The sequence below is a fragment of the Eurosta solidaginis genome, chromosome 3 (genome assembly GCF_040869045.1).
Source record: "Eurosta solidaginis isolate ZX-2024a chromosome 3, ASM4086904v1, whole genome shotgun sequence".
Classification (NCBI taxonomy): domain Eukaryota; kingdom Metazoa; phylum Arthropoda; class Insecta; order Diptera; family Tephritidae; genus Eurosta; species Eurosta solidaginis.
This window is the reverse complement of record NC_090321.1, coordinates 187,527,403-187,552,102: the sequence shown is the minus strand read 5'-3', so window position 1 is coordinate 187,552,102 and position 24,700 is coordinate 187,527,403. Positions and strand designations below refer to the sequence as shown.

The 24,700-nt window shown below is 40.0% G+C and overlaps 3 protein-coding genes across 3 annotated transcripts in view; all 3 read left to right on the top strand.

Annotated features, from left to right (window-relative positions):
• The first annotated feature begins 2,032 nt into the window (after nucleotides 1-2,032).
• Tsp47F (Tetraspanin 47F) lies at nucleotides 2,033-16,261 on the top strand. The gene is made up of 6 exons (XM_067777869.1): nucleotides 2,033-2,390; nucleotides 9,219-9,407; nucleotides 10,033-10,350; nucleotides 10,419-10,584; nucleotides 15,968-16,028; nucleotides 16,088-16,261. The coding sequence occupies exons 1-4, from the start codon at nucleotides 2,316-2,318 to the stop codon at nucleotides 10,566-10,568; spliced, it is 732 nt and encodes a 243-aa protein (XP_067633970.1). The 5' UTR covers nucleotides 2,033-2,315; the 3' UTR covers nucleotides 10,569-10,584; nucleotides 15,968-16,028; nucleotides 16,088-16,261.
• A 3,361-nt stretch (nucleotides 16,262-19,622) lies between these two features.
• Nucleotides 19,623-20,801, top strand: LOC137244785 (uncharacterized). Its single transcript, XM_067774289.1, has 2 exons — nucleotides 19,623-20,041; nucleotides 20,106-20,801. The coding sequence occupies exons 1-2, from the start codon at nucleotides 19,676-19,678 to the stop codon at nucleotides 20,673-20,675; spliced, it is 936 nt and encodes a 311-aa protein (XP_067630390.1). The 5' UTR covers nucleotides 19,623-19,675; the 3' UTR covers nucleotides 20,676-20,801.
• Nucleotides 20,536-24,700, top strand: part of blow (blown fuse) — a 65,948-nt gene continuing 61,783 nt past the window's right edge. The window contains exon 1 of the mRNA XM_067774287.1: nucleotides 20,536-20,675. The gene's annotated coding sequence lies outside the window, so the exon portion shown is untranslated. The remainder of the gene's footprint in view (nucleotides 20,676-24,700) is intronic.

Sequence of the window (24,700 nt, the reverse complement as noted above, 5' to 3'; positions counted from 1 at the left end):
TAAAATCTCATATGGCAAAACATGTTTCGACATTTCATTCGTCATAAATTGGGTAGTTGTATAGCAAGCCAAAACAAAATCAAATCTCCCTCCACCTGTCCCTCCCGATTCAGTGGAGGTGTATCCCTCCCCATGCTTCGAAATACATAAATGCGTTGATAAGGATGTCCAGCCAACGAAGTTTTCCGACCTGTATTTGTTGTCCTATTATTATATCTGCATACATCTTATCTTTAAACCGCCTTCAGGGATAGAGAGAGGGAGCTATTCACTTGGATACTCATTACCCATTTCTCCATACCGTTCATGATTTCCAACATCATGTATCAGAGCAGGCATGTAAAAGACTTAAGAGAAATAGTTGATTTCGTCGATAAAGGGCTTTACTTTTTAATTGCCTATCCAAACGTGGAAGCCAATACGCGAATGTGTGCATTCTTTCTTTGACGCTTACTGCAATACCTACTAATTTCGCTTCTATATCAAAGTCGGTGGCGGACGTGCATATATTCCCTCTTCAAGGATTGGGATATCGAGTCCGTCATCTCCCTCACTATCTAGCAATGGGTAGAAAAGCTCTGACCTCCCCGGGAGAATCTACTCCGGTCTTGAAACCTTCCACTATCTGCCGGATTTTTTGGGTCCAATTATTCCTATCAGCATCAGAAGCCTATTGCAGGGTGTTCCTCCTCCTTCTCAGCTTCAGCTTCACTATAGTGCACGCTAGACAGTGTCCACATTTTCCAGGCAGTGAGGCATTTATCGTCATCCAGCTGATTTTCCGGGCTGACTGGAAACCGCAGCAGCATTACGCAATGAGAAAGTAATGTACACCTACTGCTCGCTTACATCTTCAAGTTAAAGAATGTTCTTAATAAGCAGATGTGAGACCAGGACGTAGTAGTCTTCAGCAAACTTTAGTTGGATTACTACGCCCACATTCTTCGCTGCATAGTAACTGCCACAAGGTGATATTCCCCATGGATCATGACCGATTGATCGATTAAATTTAGTGTTCTCTGATCGGCATACAGTTGAATAACCTGATGGGTCGAAGGCAGTCATCATATGTTTATTTTAGTTTTTCGTACAACATTGAGAACCCTCGCCGTAATTAGAATTGCGATGAGGCTCTCGCTTTCAATAGTAAATGACGGTACTTGTCGGCAAAGTCTCTCGCCCATCACAAAATCAACACTATGGCTGCAATTTGCGTTTCCCTCCTTATGGTCACAGCGGTAGATATCGCATGGTTATATTGTCCTCCCTCTAGCGAATATTTCAGGTGCATGCCCTTATATCAAAATCCTTAAACGTTTACCTCAGAAAAAGGAGATCTTATCCGAGGCTTATTGTTACTTTTTTTCATTTACAGGTATTCTTATGGGCGCACTAGCGGGTACCGGTCCGAAATTTAAGTCGCACCTTACGACATATATGCCTTACCACAGTTTTATTCTAAGCCTCTTAACCCCCTCGGGCAACAATGCTTTAATTCCAGTACCCGAAATAGTATCCCTCGTATAGTAACCCTATATATGCATGTATATAAATATGTATGTATGTACTTTTTCTGGATCACTTTTACTTTCGTTATGACCACATTTAGAGTAATTATGGTAGGGCTAAATATGAAGAGGCTTTGGTGCTGATGTGTGAGTAAGTGTGGTTCGAATTTCTTGGAACCAAGTAGCAATAGTACTACTAGTAAATAGTTTACAACAAATAGTAACCACACAAAATTATGCCCTCCTTCAATTCACGCCAATGCCCACACCAACAATTCACAACTCGTGCAGGCGTTCTGTAGTAAAAATCCGTTAAACGAGTTCATATGTATATATCTATATATTAAGCCACAGCGTGTCGAACGGAAACATGTACTCAATACATCCACTTTTTTATTGTATTGGTCACTGTGTGAATATGTTTTCACATGCTAGTGCGCCTAAAAGCATTCTAGCTTTTTGAATATTGAAAGGTGTGCGTTAACTGAATGGATGGTCAGTTCATTTCGAAGCGCCAACTTTAACGGACGTGTTTGCTCAAAAAGAAATTTATAGACTGGAAACGACCTCTAACCGGTGTAAAGGCTTCAGTTGTGGCAGAAAAGTGCATTTAATTTGAAACAAATTTATAACAAAACTTAAATGATATTTAAAAACTACTTATGTACTTACAAAAATTATTGAAAGCAATATTTTGCTATTTTGTGTCAGTGAAATTTTGAATCTGAAATTTGCTCAACTACAAAAATTTTGAATTTATCTACTCCCGACATTTTAAAGTATACAAACATATATCAGTAACGGTAAATGAACTTCGAAATGCGTACCTGCGGCATGAGTGTAATCAAATATATCCTCTTCGCGTTCAATATCGTCTTTGCGGTAAGTAAATTTTTTTTTGTTGACTCGTTTATAGCGGTGCTAAAGCGTTCGTACGTGCTGTAAAATTTTACCGTTAGAAGTAGATTCGATTTAACATTTTACTCCATACGGAACTACACCATTATTAATTGGCATAGAATTCGGCAGACCGAAAAATTCACTGTTCGGAATCAGTAGTACTCGGGTTGTTCATTGGGACCCGCTACGTAAAACTGCTTTTAATAAATACACTAGGCAACAAGTCTCGGATGAGATCTCCCTTTTATGACGACAAACATTTTCAGGAATTTCAGGCCAAATGTTTACAGGAAGAAGCCGTTGATGCTTTTTTAATGGGAAAGAGGTTTCGCCGCCAAGTACTGTCATTGACGGCTTTAATAGAGCATTCCACCGCACTCCGCATTAAGGCAATGTTGATTAATATATCATTTATTTGCGCATACCTACCAATAGACGATGGATGATGCCCCCCCCATGGCATCAAAAACACCCTTGGCGACTTATATGCCAGGGGTGGAAGAGAAAGGGACTGTGGTCCTATAGTCACAAAGTTAAGCTTCCTCGATACAACATATCTCAAATGGTTGACGATGATTAACTGCAGCGTGGCTTGAAATATGGTAATCTGCAGTAACAGGCTTCAACATAAAAGGTACATCAAACGCCATAGCCGCCACGAGATCGAAGAACACGAAACTTGCCACGTCGTGATTGAAGATACGCATAGAATCCCTGCAGAGAATATAGGATCCCCCAGCGGGTTGGGGGGTTAGAATATACCCGCCATAGGTATGCCTGTCGTAAGAGGCGACTAAAATTCAAGGGGTTGTGTAGCGCAACCCTTTCAGGTTGCCAGCGCAATATATAGGCTTCTCCAGACCCAATTGTCAACTTCACCTATCCGTGACGAATCCTGTTACATTAACAACCGAGGCCCTGGCGACCCCGAAGTCCTCATGGATCTAGGGGTGGGAGGGCGGTATGGCCTAGAAGGTCGCATGTGGTCATAACAAATCGTTACCGAGATGGTCGCGCTTGGTACCGGAACGTACCGGATCTGCATCCGGTGAAGGACCATCAACATCGATAATACTACCCAAGACCTTCGGGGAGTGTCCTTATTGCTACAACAACAACAGCAACAACAACAACAACAGGAAATATGGGAGACAATCATACAAAACGACAGTTTCGAACTTCCAGTTATCTGACCACCTCTGAATTAATAGGATCATAGCGGTACAGTTACAGCTTTACTTGTACCAACAGCGCTTAAATTGACGCTATATCAATTTGAATAGATTTATCAAGGGAGCCACCTTCGACTGAGCTAGTTAAGATTGCGTCCAAAAGGTCTGCAGAGGAGGCAGTTTCCATTTCGTAGGGCATCACAATGTTAAAAGTGTCAGTTGATAGCAGTACGAAGTACGAAGTGACAAAATTATAACTAGTACCGTATATAATGCGGTAGTTCTGCTCTAGTTCGGAACTAGTGCGATTCACCCAGTGATGGTACGATGAGGAATGTCGCTGTGCCATTGGAAAACGGACGATGCCTATATGTGCCACGCTGCATATAGATGCGACAGTCTGAATAATAAGGCTTTACCAAATGACGGGAGCTGCACCAAAGGCTATTTAAGGAATGGAAGGGACCTCTTCTATATATTCGAAACCAAACGAATCCTCAGAAAAGTCGCTATTTAACGATGTATTTTATCTTATGTTAAAGAAGATAATCTTAGCGCAGATCTAAACTGCAATGATACAATCTATGATAAGAGCGTGGCATGGATGAAGTATGATGATATTAACATAATTGACCTTAAAGATAGCGCCATAAAAGTAAAAAATAGGACTTGTGGTGAACAATGGCAAGAGGAAGTACTTGCTGCCATCCAAGAAATAATCGGCGCATTTGTGACTTGGCAAGCATGTTACTATTGATGGACGTAAATTTCAGAGTACAAGGAACTTCGGCAAAATCGGAACCCGCATTAACAACAAACACAAGGGGTACTCATGGGGTTAAAAAGCGCAATACAAAGCTTTATAGCTTCATAGCTTCCGTAACCCAATTGTCAACCTCACCTACCCGAGGTAAATCCTGCTACAAATATGAGTGTATCATACACATATTTAGCAGGGCAGGCTTTCATGGAAGTAGAGAGTGACGGCGGGCTGGTTGGTCGAGATTTAATTATGAGCAGTATGAGTTTCACGCAGATATGAACTTAGTGTAACGAAAACAAGCCTGAAGTCTTCTTTTTCTTGGTCATATTACACGAATAGATAAAGCCGCTCCGGCTTGGAAAGTATTCCAATAGACACCCATATTTGGAAGCAGCAGAAGGTGAGACTTACACTGAATTCATGAAGACTGGATTTCTTTTGTTGCTCCCAAATGGCCAAAATAGCCTAGGCGATAGACCGCCAATAAATCAGTGTGATGACAGGACAGCTGGTATATGAATAAAGAGGTGCACCTATTTCGTTCTGACAAACTCGTAAAATTAAACACGAACAAAGACATTTTTAAACTGACTCCGTCAATTTACCTCGTGACGAGGTTACCTTAATATGTAGAAAAAAAACTACAAAGTACGTGCAACAAAATCAGTGTTTACCAGTGTAAATATCAGCACGCAAATATGTTTATATGTACATAAATAGCGATTATCGAAGGGTAATTTTTTATTTGCCCCTCTTTGCATGAATATGTAGAGCTGCGCATGTCCAGTTCACAAAATGTTTAGTACATCGTGCACTTGAATGCCGTCAGGTCATTAACGCCGCCAAGGGACAATTAAAAAACTACGGTGTCTAATATTTTATGTTGCTTTAATAAATTTGTTGCGCGTCTTATGAGTGGGAATGGAGATTTACCCTACAATGATGAAAAGCCAATAGACCTTGCATGAAATTATTTTTTCTGATTTTCTGATTTCTGTATGCTAATTGTGCCCCAACTGCCACGATCGCAGGTCATGCTTTTGATGGCAGCTCCCTTCTTCGCTCTTCAGGGAAGTATTTGCTTTCGTCCGCAGTGTATGCAATTACCTTGGCCAAATTAGAATTAGTCAAGAACACGTCGACCTCAACATAGTCACCTCAACCATTAGTTTAGTTCGGAAATCAATTCCCCTGTCCACTTTTCAGTAGTAGAGCTGGCTTCACTGCTCCCCATGTGGTAAACTGAACTTATTCACACCGGTTCGGTTGTTCCGGAATTATATTGCATCTAGCAAAATTTCTGCACCGTGTAAGATGAAAGCAACTTCCTTGATCTCCACTCACTATCGCCTAAGGTTGTCACTAATCTACTCAGATTCACTATAGTGGGCACAGCTTTTTTGCATGCTTCTGGAACTCGCTCTGAGAAGCTGATCGAGCTAGTAATGAATATTGTAACGAATTCTGGGGATTTCTTTTTAATGATAGAAGCAACTTTGTTAGTCTAAGGTTGTAAGACCTACACATAATCTTCGACACTTTACAGCCCCGCGATTGAACCCACGCCTTTCCCGCTTGGTCGATCATGTGCACCTCTCGCCTTCGCTTAATCTCGCCCAGTCTAATTGGGACGTCTACGGAGCAAGCTTCAAGGGATGCGCCCTTTTTAGCTAGTTCGTCCGCTTTTTCATTCCCATCTATTTCCATATGCCGTGGGACCCAATATAGATATATGCTTCTTCCTGTCCCGATTCTCTTCAGAGACTTCTTACACTTTAACACTCATTTAGATGCTGTGCTATACGAGATTATTGCCTTAAGTGCTGCTTGACTGTCAATATAAAAGGTTTCACGGTTGCAGCTTAAGCTATTCTCTTCCAGGGTTCCTACTGCTTTGGTTACGGCTGATATTTCCACTTGGAAAACACTACAGTAATCCGGCAGCCGGTAGGATCTGCTTATTTCCAGATCAGTACAGTATACCGCAGACCCTACTCCTTTCCACTACTTTGGAACCATCTGTGTCCGCCATTTGCGCACCCTTACGCCAACCGTCCACCTCTATTGTGGCCTTAAGATCTCCCTCGAAGCGCAGATAGGGAATCAGGTAGTATGTTCGTCTTGTGATTGATGACGCTATACTACTATGGCCATATAGTCGGATCTCAAGCTGCCCCGAGGCACCGAGCCTGGTTGCAGTTGTTAATGCTATGTTCTTTGCTACCAGGTCTACAGGTGGAATGTGCATGGAAGGAGGTCATATCAAATCGTTCCTGAGATGGTCGGTCTATTACCTTGTTGGTGCTATTTTCCAGAACATCTCGGATCGATTTCCGGTAAAGTATCAAAACTCGCAAAACTTTCGGGGAACCTCCAAGAAGAAGAAGTAGAAGAAGGGCTTTTAAGAATGTTAAGCACTTAAGCCCTCCTCATCTGTCAAAAATTCACTCCGCCTAAAATTTCCTAATCGTCTCTCGCGAGTTCACTTCTTCAACTTCGAGCATATGTCTAGCTTCCTTATGGATTAGCAATTGAATTTGCTATTGACCCATTTTGGGCTATGAAATTATTCAACTATTGACCGATTATGGTTCTTGTGTCACAGCAAATATACAAATAGCGTGACGATTTGGTTACGTGCTTTATTTAAACTATGCGATAAGTAAATCCCGTCGAACTAAACTACGCCATACCTGCACAAAGAATATTTGTGGTAATGAAATTTTGAAGTTAAGATTAACAAGAAATGTTCGTATGCATACAATGGTCATTAGCCACCATTAGACGACTGGCTCACAAACAATGAAATGTGAGTTGGATTATTTATGTGGCACATTAGAACTTTTTACATCAACGAGCATTCGTTGCGACTTTATCGAAAAATATAATCTGACATTGAAATAACCTTTAAAGTAAATGCAGATATACAAAGAGTTATGTAGTTCGTTGTGTTGATTTAAATATTTATGCCCGCTTTGCACAGAACTAAACTTAGCCGCCTACACAACTAGCTTCAGTGCTGGTCAGGGAAGTCGGGAGGGAGTATATAAGTGCGTGTCATAGGCCCCACTTTGTACAAGTCGATATTTTAAGATGAGCTATAGCCATGTTCCTTGAATATTTCATAATCTGCTTGTCGTTTCTCATTTCAAAAATACTTAGAAGGTAACGATCCTCAGACAAGCCATTCTGGTGCCTTTTCGTAACTGCCATCAAATTTTTTATTGGCCGTTTTCGGCAGTCAAACAATGTTCTCCAGTTGGTGTTCCTTCGTCATGTCGTACCTTCATCGCAAATAACGAGCAGTGCTAAGTACTACAAATATATATAACAACCACATGCGTTTTGTAGGTAACCTGAATACGATGTCTACTTTTTTAGTTAAATCTAAAGTGGATTTAAAATCTACAATTCGATTCTTTTCTCAAAATCTGTCGGTTATGCACTATGAGGTATATTTTTTGTCAAACGCTGGTTCAGCACACAACCAATACCGGGTCAAGTAAAGATCCTACAGTCCCTCACTGAATAAAAAGACGGAATTTATGTGCTAAGACCGAATACACACACACGCCCGGCTTGAGGTGCTAAAAGGACAGCAGCTTCCAATACGAAGGAATTGGAGAGCGGCATGGCCTGGCTTTTTAGTATGTGGAGGACAGGGTAGATTTTCTAAGCGTAGGCGCTCCTCCGCAGTGGTTTGACAAACGCATCCGAGAGTATTTCTGCCATTAAAAAGTTGCTCAGTCAAAATTCATCTGCCTTGCAACTACCAGTCGGAGTCTGCATAAAATATGTAGGTTTCGTCCCTCCAATTTGTTGGAAGGAAATACAAAAAAAGAAGACGACACAAATTGAAGGAGAAGCTCGGCCTAAATATCCTCGGAGGTAAAAGTTAGGCAGGCGATCGCAGTAGTAGCCGAAAAACTGTACGCCCAAGGACCGATGTTCGCAACGAGTAATCTCAGAACAGCAACTGTTGGGCACCGAGGGAAATTCGAAAGCATAATGTGTGACCGAAGTCGTGATAATAATGGAAAGTACCGGAATGGCAACATCTGAGCTTCGGTCTGTTAGCGGGCGGCCGATGGTCCTGGGAGCGGTGACGAGTAACGGGTAGGCCACAACTGGGCGGCGGGAACGAGCGGGTACCAAGAGCGGAGCCTGAAGGAGGTAGTCGGTAAATGTGCGTTCAGTGATTTAATCTTTTTGAAAAAAATAGATCTGCGAGGACTGAGGCGCCAGCAGCAAATTTGGCTTTTGGATGACATGTGTTAGCTGTGTAGTACATGAGGAAGCTATTAGGAGTTCAGATTTTAGTAACGACAAAGCTATCAAATCTCTAAGCTGTATGTAGGGTAAGTTCTAGAAAGCGCCAAGTATTTGCCAAAAGGACGGCGTCATTTTATAACATAGGTTTTGGTTTTTATGAGGTTTTCCAGTTTATTTGTCGATAAAACTTCCGGTAACGCTAAGGGTGCATGTCCATCCAGACCGATTAACGTAACCTAACCTAGGCGCAGTGAAGTTATAGTGGCGTCGTACTATTGTAACGTTACATTGAGACGGTAACAATATGTGATATTAAAGAGACTGATTCTTAGATCAAATTGGACAATTTTCTCCGTTTTTTTGGGCATTGTATGCATTAGCCGGCATTCCATGCCCATTTGACATACCGATACATTCCTCGTCGAAAAGATATAGCGAAGAATCTTTTTTTACACCTCCCGCACCGAACTTGTTTTTAAATCTTAACACAAATGTTCTTTACTGCGCTTGGTGATCTTTAAATTCATTTCAGACCGGTTCAGATAAACTTGGAACACCGTCTTCGTCATTTGATTAAATATTAAATTTTTTGTACATTTTCAGATATCGGGCCTGGGAATTTTGATAGCTGGCGCCGTAGTGCTTGCCGATGTCAACCAATTCAGTCACTTTGTAGAGGGTCGTGTAACGGCGCCACCAATCGTACTTATTGTAACCGGTTTGATTATATTTTTGATTGCGACATTGGGTTGTTATGGTGCCATGAAAGAATCACCAACGCTACTGCTGACTGTGAGTATGATATTCACACACATATCATGGTTGTTAAGGATTGGGCAAAGTAACTCTGGAGCTCCTCTTTAAATACTTCTTTTGCCGAATATGAGTGGGACAGAGGGGTAGGCAATTACAACGGTGCGCACTCATGATCGACCTTTCCAGCGTCGTTTTTAAACATGCGTTTTTTCGACCATGAGCGTTGCGACTATGTAAAAGGCTTCAAGCCGACTTTTGGCAAAGGACTAGACTAACGGTATATATTGGCTGAATCATGGCAATATGTCTACGCAATAGCGCCAATCGAAATTTTTATTTGTGCTGCCAAAAATTGATGTTTTGTAAAAGATGATATCGGCAACGCTGTTAATACAGCTTTGGGGATAAATTTACTTTTCTTATAACTATATTCAATAACTCATCTCGGCACAGAGTTACATTAGCCATCATCCGTCACAAAGATAAGTAATTTTGAGAATTGAGCATGATACGGAGCTGTAAAACTCACTGGATGATGGCTATTGTCTTAAGCCTGACTCCACAAAAGGGTCCACAGTCGACAATCATGATAGAAGCGTTTAGACTATAAATAAACATATTTTCTAATTTCTCTCCATATTCAATTCTTACTTCACAAAAGTTCGCGGTATTGCTCGCCATCATTTTTATTATCGAACTAGCTGTGGGCATTGCGGCTGCAATTTTCAAATCGGATCTTGAAATGATGTTGAAAAATTCACTACAACAATCTATAAAACGTTCTAACAATGAAGATATGGTGGCCTGGAACAATGTACAACGAAAACTGATGTGTTGTGGAGTTGAGAACCCCACCGACTGGCGTACACTGAGCGCTAATAAAACGTTGCCAGCCAGTTGCTGTCGCGAAAAATATATTGATGAAGCTGTTGGACACTGCAGCGAATCGCCTGCGCTGGGCCGCGACAAATACTTTCAGGTACATATGGAGTTTTGAAAAAAAATAAAATATGAACAATTATTTAAATTATCAAATTCATTTTGCAGGAAGGTTGCGTGGGCAAATTAAGAGAACGCATCGATAAGAACGCGATAATTTTGATTGGCGTCGGAATTGGTATTGCGTTCATACAAATATTGGGCATTATATTGGCTTGCTATTTGGCTTCTACAATACGCCATGAACGCATGAAGTAAATACAGAGCAATTGAGGTGAGTTAATGTAATAAGTTCAGAGCTGGCAGTATTACTTTATGTATATATATGGGTTAAACTTTCTAACTGCAAATGTGTTCAAGTGAAATTGAGGTCAATACGCTTGTCAGTTAATAAGCTCAGGGGTTGTGCATGCATGCGTGGGCTCTGGTAAGACGTGTTAATATTGTTTGTACATTGAATGCTTCATTGATTTGTTAGACACTTTTTCTGCTCACCTGGAATAACCATTTCCGCTTAACCCAAATCTTACATACACTTTCCCATTCGCACATAAACATTGATTTGAAGAGATTGCCGACGGCCTTCTAAATACGAAGAACCTGAAATGCTGATTGGCGGTTTTAATGGGCAAAAATGGATTCCGCAGGATGAGGGAAGGCCTCAAAACCTGGGGGAATGATAGTGACGACAGGAAGCCGACATCCTTTTACTTAAGTTTTGCTAGATATCAAGAGAGATGGCGAAGCAATGCTACAATCCCTCACAACGGATTATACGTTTCGCCATTCGACTATAACGAAGTGAGAATGCCAGTTTCATGATAAAACAAGTAAGGAAGTCTAAGTTTGGGTGAAACCGAACATTACATACCCAGCTGGACACTTGAAATGCTGTTGTAGTTTGTTTTGTGTGCTTAACAGTGTCACAAGGCTGCGCAATAATACATATGTATATATATATGGTTATATTCTGAACTAATTTTTCTTCGAGTTATGGCTTCCGAAACATAGAAAATTGCTTAGTCATAAAAGGGGAGGTACCACGCCCATTTTTTTAAATTTGAAGTTTTTCCTATTTATTGTTATAAATCCACTTGGGAAATGAAATACCATTGATATAAAGCTCTTTTTTTCAAAGATATAGCTTATTTTATTCCTCCACGACCCTTTTAAAAATCTTTTATATAAAAGTGGGCGTGGTCCTTAACCGATTTCCTTAATTTTTCTTCAAAGCGTTCTTTGCCATCCACATTACCTCTGACGGTAAGACTGCTCGATTTTCTACCAATTTGCGACACAGATATCACAGGACATTCAATAGCTGGAACTAGCTCTCGATCTCTACATCTTACTCGCTCTTGCCCATCCCCTCCAGCTTTGTTATAAAGACCACTCATGCTGTTGCAACCACTAGGATCAAGATCGCAATGAAGTGCAATGTGACCGGGCTTCCCGTATTTGAAGCATTTGATAACTCTTTCACTCCGCTTTTGCGATCCTTTCAGCACCTCCAATATTGCGTCTACCCACTCTGGCCTTTGTACTTCCACACGGCGTGCTTTGAAAACTGGCTTACATAGAAGCGACGCTGTTTCCTGAATCAGAGCTTGTGGCACCGTTTCTGCGAATGTTGGCCTTGGGTTTGCGTATGTAGCTCACTTTGTTTCGACGTCCCGTATGCCATTTATAAAGCTCTGAATCTTTACCCTTTCAGTGTATTCCACGGGTGCGTCCGCATTCGCTAAATGTGCCAGCCTTTCAACATCCAACGCAAACTCTTGCAATGTTTCACCAGGCCTCTGGAAGCGGTTCAGTAACTCCATTTGGTATATCTATCTCCTATGCTCAGTTCCGTATCGTCTCTCTAGAGCACCCATCAATGTTGCATAACAGTTCCGTTCGCCCTCTGGAATGGTTTGTAGAATCTCAGCTGCAGGCCCTTTCAATGCATGAACAGTGCAGCAACTTTATCTTCAGCATTCCAGTTGTTCACTGCTGCGGTCTTCTCAAACTGAATCTTAAGCACCTGGAAAGGAACAGAGCTGTCAAAAGACAGAGTTTTTACCTTCGTATTGCTTGCTGAAACAGCTGGGCGATTTAGTTGCAACTCCTGTATACAACCTCTCAAAGCATCCACCTCGGCCTCGATTTTTTCCTCAAACTGCGGTATTTTCTCGTCCATGCGCGCTTCGAGTTTTGATGATATACGCGCCTCTTGCGCTTCGAGTTGTACTGTTATGCCTGTCTCTTGTTCTTTCAGTTGTGCTTCCATCTTTGATGTAATCTGTGTCGACATTTCTGACATTTGCGACGACATTGATGTTACTGTCGATGTTTGTGCAGATATTGCAGCCAAAATCATGTTCAAGTCTGTGCTCGTAACTGTCTGAGATGTTTCGTTTTTCTCTTCAATTTTTGTTGTTGTCTCGTCCCCATCAGGATAAAAGACATACTCGTCCACATCAATTCCTTGCGACTCCTATACCTCTCGTATCCGTGCTTGAAGTTCGATCTTTTTGCCGGTTGTATTCAATCCACGGTTCTACAACTCCTTTTTCAGTTGCTGGATCCTCAATTCACTCAACTTTGCCATGTCCAAGTTGTATTCTCAATCTTCCGAATTTATTCAACAATTCCTCTTCTGACACCAATTGTAACGATTTACTGCAAATCCTCTTATTTGCAATCTTCTACTGAGGTTCGAATCACTAAACTGTTGAATAAGTAGCTCCAATATTTAATAATGCAAAACGGCCTTTATTAAAGTACTTCACAATAAATAACACTACTATTGCCCGACAGATAGCGCAATTAATTCAAAACTGATTTTAGCGCCTCTATCTGTCGCTGCCTTTTATACTCTTTGATTTCCTCGTTCGCATCTTCTAGGCGCTTCCATTTCCAGAATCTACTAGTTGGCTATCAGCTATCAAATTTCTCAGCTGTAACTACAATTGCACGATTTTATAGCTTCTCTCATTGCATACTTTCGGGAGTATCTCAGATATATGCATGTGGTTGTGCGTTGCTTCTCAGCTGCGTATACGTACATATGTATAGACTTAATGTTTGATTCGTTTATGTAGATACAAGTGACTGTCTGCTTTATTGTTGTTGTGACTTTATTTACTTAGCATCAGACTAGGGATGTGAGTATCACTTAGTGTCACTCATATTCGTCACATTGTATAAAAATTCGGCGTGGTTAATAATCCGATTTCACTCATTTTCAATACCAATCTATTCTGGGTCCAGATAAGCTCGTGTACCAAATTTGGTGAAGATATCTCAATATTTACTCAAGTTATCGTGTTAAAGGACAGACGGACGGACATGGCTCAATCAAATTTTTTTTCGATACTGATGATTTTGATATATGGAAGTCTATATCTTTATCGATTCCTTTATACCTGAACAACCAACCGTTATCCAATCAAAGTTATAATACCCTGTGTACAAGTACAGGGTATAAAAAATAGCAGGGCATTCAATGTAAAAAAATTTTAAAGTGCTAGTTTTCGTATGACAAGTCGATATGTACTACCGACATTGATATCATCGGACTGACCAACGGCGCCGTCAGTTCTGCTTACCCCAAAATGGAAAATGAAGCGGAAAGCAAAGGTTTGGTGTTTCATGAGGGCAAAACAAAGTACCTGCTGTCATCAACCAAAGAGTCAACTTATTTAGGTATATTTTATACCACGTCACTGTTGGCGGCCATAAATACAAATACAAGGCGCGATATACCTCCGAAGAGAATTTAGGCAATTCTTCCAATTTACGTCGTTGGTCAAGGCAGATGAGTTTTCACTGAGAAGCTTTTCATGGCAGAAATACACTTGGTGTGTTTGCCAAATCACTGTCGAGGTGTTACCCCACTTAGTAAAACTGCTCTCTAATTGAAAAAACTTGTTTTCAAATTTTTGATATTGCTTTGGACTTGAACCCAGGATTTTCCGTAATTTTAAAATAATAAAGGACGTGGCGGCCACCGTGGTGTGATGGTAGCATGCTCCGCCTACCACACCGTATGCCCCGCGTTTGCACCCCGGGCAAAGAAACATCAAAATTTTAGAAATAAGATTTTTCAATTAGAAGAAAATTTTTCTGAGCGGGGTCGCCCCTCGGCAGTGTTTGGCAAGCGCTCCGGGTGTATTTCTGCCATGAAAAGCTCTCAGTGAAAACTCATCTGCCTTGCAGATGCCGTTCGGAGTCGGCATAAAACATGTAGGTCCCGTCCGGCCAATTTGTAGGGAAAATCAAAAGGAGCACGACGCAAATCGGAAGAGAAGCTCGGCCTTAGATCTCTTCGGAAGTTATCGCGTCTTACATTTATTTTATTTTAAAGGACTTAGATTAGTTGGGGACCAGCATTAATGCAAACGACAGCGTCAACCTAGACATCAAGCGAGGAACCACTTATGGAAATAAATGCCACTTTGGACAAGTTGACCACTAAAAAGTAAAGTCCTCTCTCGGCAAATGAAGATCCTGCTCTACACGTCACTTATCGTACCCGCCCAGATATGTGGTGCAAAAGCATGGAAGTTGACAACATCAGATGTGGTTGTCCTTGAAGTGTTAGATAGAAAAGTTCTTCGAAAGGTTTACGGGACTGTAGGCGTTGCCAAAAACTAGTACCGAAGAAAGTTTAATGATTTCCATACTCCAGCGAATCAAAGAACAGTGGTAATGCTGGTTTGGCCATATTATGCGAATGAAAGACGATGCTTGGGCGAAGAAGGTGTTCATATAGGCACCCACCTATGGAAGCAAAATAAGAGGGCAGACCCCACTCCGGAGAAAGAACGACTTAAATTTCCCTAGCATTACCAATTGGTGGATATTGAAGTAGAAAGTTGAGAAATACTTCTTCTCCGTTGGTGATCCCAATCGGCGTCAGTTATCGAAACAGGCGTGACTTGTTACACAGAGTCCATGATAAACGTCAACCAATGATGATGATGGCAATGTTCATTCTACAGGAGGTATCGCTAGGAGAGGACGTCGGAAATTTACATACATATATGCACGCGGTCAGCGGCCTCATCGGACAAACAACTGGCACGCCAACGCAAAAAAAGTCATCAGTATCCTTCAACGAAAGCCGAAGTCCATAAGGAAATTGCTGTTAGAGACGTTGGTTCCACACTACTGTTGAAAACGCATCGCAGGCATCACATACTATATCGCGCACGTCGGGGTTGAGTCTAAACAAGTAAGGTTATGTTAGATTGAGCTGACAGGTACAAGAAGTTTGCTCAACATCGAAACTGAAAAATCCTATCAAAAACCATTTATGTTATAAAATATTCTAAATTAGTACGAGTTAAACCTATTATTATATTTAGATCGAAGTTATAGGAAATTTCAAATTGATAACGGAGTTCACTGGAATCATGATATTATATCATGACTGGAAGAAGGAATTTAGAGTCTCTGTATGTCTACATTTTCGGGCCTGCACATGATCCATAAGAGCAATTACAAGAGTTTAACATATCTGCTACTATATACATATGCATGCATACATGTATTGCAAATATTCACATACAAACTATACATACGTTCATTCCTACATCCTCCGCAACTTCTATTTGCATTTTAACTGCTCCTCTGGTAAATGATTATCTTTTACGTTTCCTTTTTTACAGAATCTTCCAACACGGAACACTCAACCCATAGAAGCAATGCAACGATCAAAGAAATAATTAGGTAATATTTTATTTTAAATTACCAAGTACTTACCCAATAACATAAAAATAAATACATAGGTACATACATACGAACATTCGTCCTCATAAGTAAATTTAAGCAAAAATGTCTTCGTTGGATTCAAATTTTCACCTGCACATTCCGAGAAATCACAATCACCGTCCGCCAATAAACCAAATACTACTAAGTTAACAATAATTTTATAAACATAGCAATGACAAGTGTATTTATTGCTTTTTACGTTAATAAATTCATAAATTATCTTCTTAAATGAAAACATTTAAAGTCTTTTAACTTTTATTTGAAATGATACGAAATACTAGCGCCAAAGCAAATCAAATCAGCGGACTTGGTTACCATTGCTTACTTCCGATCCGATTCCATTTCGTTTGCAATCATTGCGTCATCTAGCGACAGTTCTTATTTCTAGAGAATTCGTTTTATCGATATCTTATCTAAAGGCCGCGGTATAATGAAATTTTTAATACAGATGGGTTTAACTCAAGCATATGCATTCCAGTGAAAGCCCCTTCACATAAGCTGTTTTTCATCTAGATATGTAAGTTTAACTCAATCTTACGCATTATGAGTCGATCGCAATTATTTTGTAGAACGGTAGATTGAACGACACTAGCGCCATCTGAAATGAAAAAGTTGTGGAGTTTCTGGATATCAGCTTATTGGGAAATTTTCGTCGCAATTCTGTCATAACAGGTCGGGCTATGTTAGGACCTGCACCATCTTGCTGAAACCTCACAGAGTTGAAAGAAATTCTCATTCGGCATAATTCTGGATAGAAAAACTCCCTCAACATGCTCAAGTAACGGTCTCCAGTAACCGTAACTGTGTGACCGTTTTCTTCGAAGAAGTAGGGCCCGATAATGCAGCGTGATGAAACTGCACTCCACACTGTGACACGAAGTGGATGCAATTCCGTCTCATGGAGTATCTGTGGGTTGGAAGCACTCCATATTCGACAATTTTGTTTGTTTATGTTGCCGTTTAAATCGAAATGGGCCTCGTCAGACATGAAAAGACAGTTGAACATGTTTCCATCCTCTTCCACCATTTGAAGCATTTTCTGGCAAAATTCCAAGCGAATCGGCAAGTCTGCAGCGTTCAATTTGTTGGCCATTTGAATTTTATATGGGAATAAGTCCAAATCTTTGTGCATAATTGACTGTAATGACTGTCTGCTTACACCCATTTGAGCAGATAAACTTCTTGTCGAAACACGTGGATTTTTTTTATGGCAGCAGCTACAGCAGCGATTGTTTGCTCCGTTCGAACTGAAGGGTTTCGATGGTAAGGTCTTCTGGTGACTGCCCCATGCTCGGCAAAATTGTTTACAAGTCTCATTATGGTCCATCTGCTCGGAGGATTGCCGCCAAACGTGCGCCTATACTCTCTTTGAACCGAAACTACGGACTCCAGTGCGTTATAGCGGCGGACAATCCAAATTCTTGTTTCAGTGTCCCAGTTATCCATTTTTGTTAAATGTAAAAGTCAATCTGCAAAATAAAAAAAAAAATTAACCAGATTCATTAAACAGAAAAAAAGTTATTTAATTTTTTTTTGGTACCGGCTTTCATCAGCCACCCGGTACATATATAAGTACTTCATTGTAACTCGGCCATGACATCGCCACAATCAACCAAAATGTTGCGTTAATAAATATGAAGGAACTTCAGACTAGGCAATTGAAATTTATTTTGCCTTGCCCATTTACATACAAAATTTCGCGAAGCACTGCTATCAACATTCTCCCTATACAACAAAAATACTTGCTAACTTATTTTGTGTCGTATTCATTTGTTATTTCGCAGTTTATAATTGCGAAAAATGTTAGAAAAGTTACCAACTAGTGGGGAAAATAATTTCACTTACAAAGTGTGCCAACCCCCTTAGCCAAAGCAAATGTCAAATTCTTCTTCTTATGCTTTGCTTGCATCGAAAGTTGCAAGTTGGCTACTTTTTCAAGTTATATGGCGCCAGTGTCGCTCGTTATCCATAAAAACATGGGCAACTTACTCATAACGCTTAAGAGTGAGTTAAACGCATCTATATGAAAAACTGCCTATGTGACGGGGCTTTAAGAGAATAGATTGGGCAATTCACAAGTATCGTATTCATGTAATATTTTAAGGTCATGCATGGTTCCAATATAAAATTCGATTGAAGCATACCACATACAGCGGAAAGGGGACCTTTTGAAATGCCTAGAATCGCACACCTGGATCAATTCAAAATATTGCAATGTTCGGAGAACGCGAAAAGCTGACTGCCTTCCCCTTATGCACCAATACAGGTTTTATTTTTCACAAAGGCATTTCTCGCTGATTAGTGGATGTGTTTGTAACTCGAGTATACAGATCGGTGGGTATTGAATTGGAAGCCCGGACGTTTACATCGAAATTTAAAATTTTTGACCTAGTTCCCTATTTATCTGAGCGTGCGATATGTATGCATGTATGTATATCTATTCTCTTTGCTGGTACATTGAAACATTAGCTGTGTTTTTTTTTACATCTATAGACGTTTACGCTTAAACTTTATATGGACTGCTAAGCGTCAAATTTTAAATACACCTCTGAAATTGCTGCGCATTAAATTAGTACTACTAAATTTCAATACGCATTATACTCAGATGTGACTGAAATATGTGTCTATGTTTCACCTCAACACTAACTCTATGTTTCACCTCTAAAAATGGTGTGAATCCACTATTCATCGCAACCGATCCAGCTATATGTTATACACAGCCATACAACAGAGGGTTGTGTCTCCGCTTTTCGGTACACCCTGTGCAGTAGCTAGTTTTTTAACCACTGCCGCTAGATGGGTCTCCTAGCTATTATCTAAGCGGGGATAAGCGATTTTGTAAACGCGGAAACGTAAACGTATTCGCGTATAAGAAAAACACGGCTATTGAATATTTTCTGCGAACACTGTTTGTTCATTATCCTGATGCACAAATCATACGCAAAAGATTGCGAATTCACGAGTTAAAAATTGCTTCGTTCTGCGCAACTACGTCACACTTGACTACTTGAGCGAATGAAATAAAGAGAGAAAAAAACATGGACTGCTGAGCGACAAACTTTAAATACACCTCTGAAATTGCTGCGCATAAATTTTGTCCTACTAAATTTCAATACGCATTATACTCAGATGTAACTGAAATATGTGTCTTTGTTTCACCCTCTACAATAATTCCATGTATTCTATGTGTGTTCACAATTCACCGCAACTGATTCAGCTATATGTTATACCCTATGGCCATCAGAGCGTTGTGTCTCCGCTTTTCGGTACATCCTGTTGCTCTAGCTAGTTGTTTAACCACATCCGCTAGATGGGTCTCCTAAGCATTATCTAAGCGAGGATAGTCGTTTTTTTTTCACGCGCAAACGAAACGTATACGCGTGTAAAAAAACACAGCTAATGACGCAAAAATTGCTGATAAAAAACAATTGATCTTTAGTTTACATGCGCAATGCGCAATCTTGTGCATGTGATTTGGGATCCATATGCAACGATATCACTGTGTTATCGATTACCCCGTCACAGTAAATAATTATACCCCATCCTCAACAACAGCTGACTTTTGAATATAAACACGCCGTAAAATTAAACAACTTGTGCGAGATATGGACAAGGAGAATGTAATAAAGCATTATTGGGAGTGTGCAAGTGCACTGGAACCCGCAACGCACACACATAAATTACTCAAATCCTATTACATGACAATATGCCGCAAGTTGGCGAATTCCGGCATCCAAATGCCACAGGAAAAGTTTTCCCACAGTACAATGTGCGCTCGTTGCTGCAGCAAATGGAACGAGACAGATTATCGAATGAGATTAAAGCCACAAGAAATTGCAAAGAGCACCAAAGCGAAGAAACAAATAGCGAAATTGAATGAGCCAAGAAGTGGCATCGAACAATGTAGAGTGCTTACTAGAAAGCAACGCAAGAGAGCCAAATGGTTACAAAAGCGCGTGGGGAATAGCATGGTGAGTAGTAAATAAATTATGATATGCCTGAAATATACATAGCTCAAGTTACGCACAATTTCAGGAAATGCAATGTGAGTTTTGCCAACATAAGACCACAATCGAAATGAATAAACCAAGTAGAAAGGAACGTGAATTAAGAAAGTCGAAAGTCACTGATTTGGATGAACAGAAACAAACTACATGTAAAGCAGTGCCATCAACAGCTGTTAAAATAAAAAATAAAAAGAAGAAGAAAAACAAGGATAAAAGTGCCGGTATTAAAGTTGAGAAAGGTCAAGCGGTTGTATTGCACAAAATTAAGCCAAAAGTTGAGCCTTCACAGAATGAAACCAAATATGACGGTGACAGAACTACTAAAATTGAGGCATTAAAGCAGAAAAGACAAAAAGTTGCATCCCAAGGAGTTATACTAAATGTTCAAAAGCCAGTTGTTCCTAATAAATCTGCACAAAATCTAATTCAACCACTCAAAGCCAAAAAGAAAAAGAAAAAAACACCTACGCCGAATGCACTATCAAAAACGAAACAACAAAATTCTTTACTACAGCTAGCAGCCTTACTCAAAGCGCAGACGACAAACAAATCTTGCGCTAAAGGGACACAAAACCGATTGGAATTGTTACTTAAATAGGTACCTCAAATAAATGTAAAATAATATATGTATGTTTAAATTGTTTTTCGTAGAAGTAGAGAACTGGTTTTGTTAAGAGCACTTTAGTAAATATTTCATCTTTCATGAAACAACTAAAAAAAATAAGTTGAGGAAGACTGCTTTCATTTGGCTTTAGGCAATGTAATGATTGGCGAACTTTGTATTACGTAAAACGTTTTCGTATGTATTTAATTAGCGAGCTTTGCTCATATTGCTTTATACAATGGTTTTTGTTATTGATATTAGAAAAAAATTGTAAATTTTACAAACAGCGATGGTTACTAGGACATGTTTCTGAATTTCACTTCTTTATCAGCTAGCTTTTCGGGAGCTAAGAATTGAACTCCAATCTCCAACAGATGCCTTTAGCTACTCAGCCATATAAATGTTCCGTTGTTCGCTGTACAATTGGTCTCTAAGAATTCCCTTTTTTGTTTCTATTCCTTTTGTTCACCATGTAGGCACATACACTCTGAAATTCAGAAACATGTCCTAGTAACCATCGCCGTTTGTAAAACATAAAATTTTTCTCTAATATCAATAACAAAAGCCATTGCCTAAAGCAATATGAGCAAAGCTCGCTAATTAAATACATATGATCATATTGATATAATAGTAACAGCGGAAGTATTAAAAACAAATACTGTAAAAATCCGAACAAATGTTACTAAGCTTTCAAAAGCGCGCCTAAAAATCATACCCACACTATTAGGAATAAACTATATACAGAGTGTATGTGCCTACATGGTGAACAAAAGGAATAGAAGCAAGAAAGGCAATTCTTAGAGACCAATTATGCAGCGATCAACGGAACATTCATATGGCTGAGTAGCTAAAGGCAGGTCCTTTGTTGTTTATTTGGCGGGAGCTGTCATTTTGGGAAATTTTATTTGTTGGCCATTCCAATTTGGAGGGAAGTACATTATCACTATACCCTTTATCCAGTTTCTGATGAGTTTGGACAACTACTTGTTTTATTTTGTTTACTTATTGACAAATTAATTAAAGTTTTTAAACATCGTTGATACCTACATATTTAGTAAATAAAAAAAATTGGAAAATCGTTATGGCGACTCATACCAAACTTCATTGAAAGTTAATACTAAACGCCAATTATTGATTTGTAATTAATGAGGTTCTATAACAATCATTTAAACATACATACATACACATAAAAAGCTACCTAACAATCAATGCCACTTGCTGCGAACGCAAATATAAGTTCACATAAAAAAACGACACTTTAGTAAACAAAAAAGGAAGCGTGACTATACCAGGAACCTGTTGTTGGCCAACAACAAAATGGCAGCATACTGTGCAAATAAACACGCACATAATTTGCACCATACATTAAAATATTCGAGCTTTGGTCATTAAATGACGCAGCTGCAGATATCAAGCGGGCATTCATATTCGCATACTTGCATGCAAGCATTTGCACCATTTTTATATATCTTGACTTGTATACACATCTACAAACATATGTACGTGCCCTGCAGTATTTACAGGTCCAAACAAGCAATGCGCTCCAAAGTCAAGGCTGCAGCACTTGAATGTTAAAGTTAAATGATGAAAAATAAGCAAAAGCCCAAGTAATCTAATGACTTACTCGTACATACACTCGTACTTATATATGTGTAGATAACTGCATATGTGAGAATGTTTATATTTACTAACTGAATGTATATCTAGTCTAGCATCAGCTTGATGCCTTTTAGCGTATGCTTCAAATTTGGTAGCAGTTTGTGAAAGAACAGCGGAGTTGTGGTTTATAAAATAACTGCTGTACATATTTTGGAATCAAAGTACCTTTTGCAGCGTACCTAGACAACCACTCATCAACCCAGATGTAGCACCCACAGTTTAATAAAGCTTCTGTACAATAAGGACAAAAGGTGTGATTGGAAGACAGAAGGTAGCCTAGACAAAGCGCCCCATTATTAAAAGGAGCGGATACCCACCCAACTTTGATGACCACGTAGTTTTTTTTTATGAACATCATCGTCAAATCTTTCGGAATTATCTCGGCAGCAATGCCGAAATAGTAGGGAAAAAACTCCCGAAAAGGAGGAGAGGTTGTGTTATTCACGTGCTTCTTCCATGATAGCTCGGTATGGAAAATTACTTCAAAGTTTGTTTTACTTCGGTAAAAGTCTAACAGTACTCCATCTAGAGTGATTATTTTCATTTCAGTGAGTCATCTCCTTTTGGTGAAGGAAATGAAGGTCGTCTAAATGGAGTTAATACTTGCAAAATCCCAATCTTACGCACCATTCCTCCGTTAAATTTAGTGTTCTGCAGACCATACGCTTTTGAACATTCCTCTTTCAATAACAACAATGTTTCGCTGGTTTCGAGCCGAGTAGACCTTGTTTTTGTAGCAGTGCTGAGTAGACCTTCGAGCCACCTTCCGAAGGGTAGGTGAATACATATTCTCTCGAGTACTCGACTTACATCTCCGCCAGGCAGATATTCGGAATAGACACCGCCCACTCTTTGAAGTGCGAAACCCTCATTTTACGACCTCTCAGAAGAGTTTTTTTTTTTGATGAATACACATCTTTGTCAAGTTTGCGGACGCATCCGGAAAATGAGCTGCGAGCAGAGCATTTCCTCTTTCTTCCTCATTGCTAGAGTAATCTACGCTAGGGAGCTTTAACGCCAGCTTTGTTTTATCTTCCTTTCTATAAAATATTGGTCTTAACCCGTCGATGCAGTTGTTGTTGTTGTATTAAAGATAAAGACACTGCCCGAAGGCTTTGGTGAGTGTTATCGATGTTGATGGTCCTTTGCCGGATATATGTAGATCCGGTACGTTCGGGTAACAAAGCACCATTAAGGTACTAGCCCGGGATTCAAGGGGTTGTGTAGCGCAATATATAGCTTCTCCAACCCAATTGTCAACCTCACCTTCGAGCGGCGAATCCCGTTTCACTAACAGACGAGGCTCTGGCGACCCCAAGCTCCTCATGGAACTTGGGGGTGGGGAGGGAGGGATGGCCTGAAGGTTCGGTGTGGCCATATAAATCGTTCCCGAGATGGTCGGGCCAGCACCTTAGTGGTGCTGTGTTGCCGGAGCGTATCGGATCTGTATCCGACAAAGGACCATCACATCGATAACACTCCCAAAGCCTTCGGGGAGTAACCTAATCGCTACAACAACAACAACAACAACAACAACAAGGTACTAGCCCGACAATCTCGGGAACGATTTATATGACCACATTAAACCTTCTAGGCCATACCGCCCTCCATGATGAACTTGGGGTCGCCAGAGCCTCGGCTGTTAATAAAACAGGATTCGCCACGGATAGGTGAAGTTGAAAATTAGATTGGAGAAGATATATATTGCGCTGGCAACCCCTTGAGAGGATTGCGCTACACAACCCCTTGAATCAGTTTGGTATTTTAGTCGCCTCTTACGACAGGCATACCTACCGCGGGTATATTCTAGGCCCCCTAACCCGTTGGGGGCAGTCGTAGTCGTGTCATATCGTGGTTCCATCATTACTATGCATTATTATTTAATATTATTAAGTTTTAACGTATCCAAGTAGCACATCGCTTAATCGTCAATTTCATAACTTGTGCGCTTCAGTGCTCCATAGAAAAAAAAACACAAAATTAACACAAATTAAAGCGGTACTTTCGGTAGGTATTATCGCAATTTTCTGTTGCGTGTCACGATTTGTGTTTTGTACAGCTCGTCTAAATTTTCGATATCTCTCTTTGACTTTATACTCTTTTATCTCTCTTCTCATGTTTAGTGGCTTCAAATTTCATTCTTTAACTTTCTACGTTGTGGCCAATAACTTGCAGCTGTATCTTCTACCGCATTTGGAATTTTGTGGACAACTGGATTTTTTGCCGAGTGTTGGTATCATGAATATACACACACACCTATGAAATATTTAAGTATGAAATTATGCACTTGGCGGCATGTTGCGACAGTTGTTTGTAAGATTAGCTACATATTAATTTTAAATTTATTAAGTGTAGCCTCA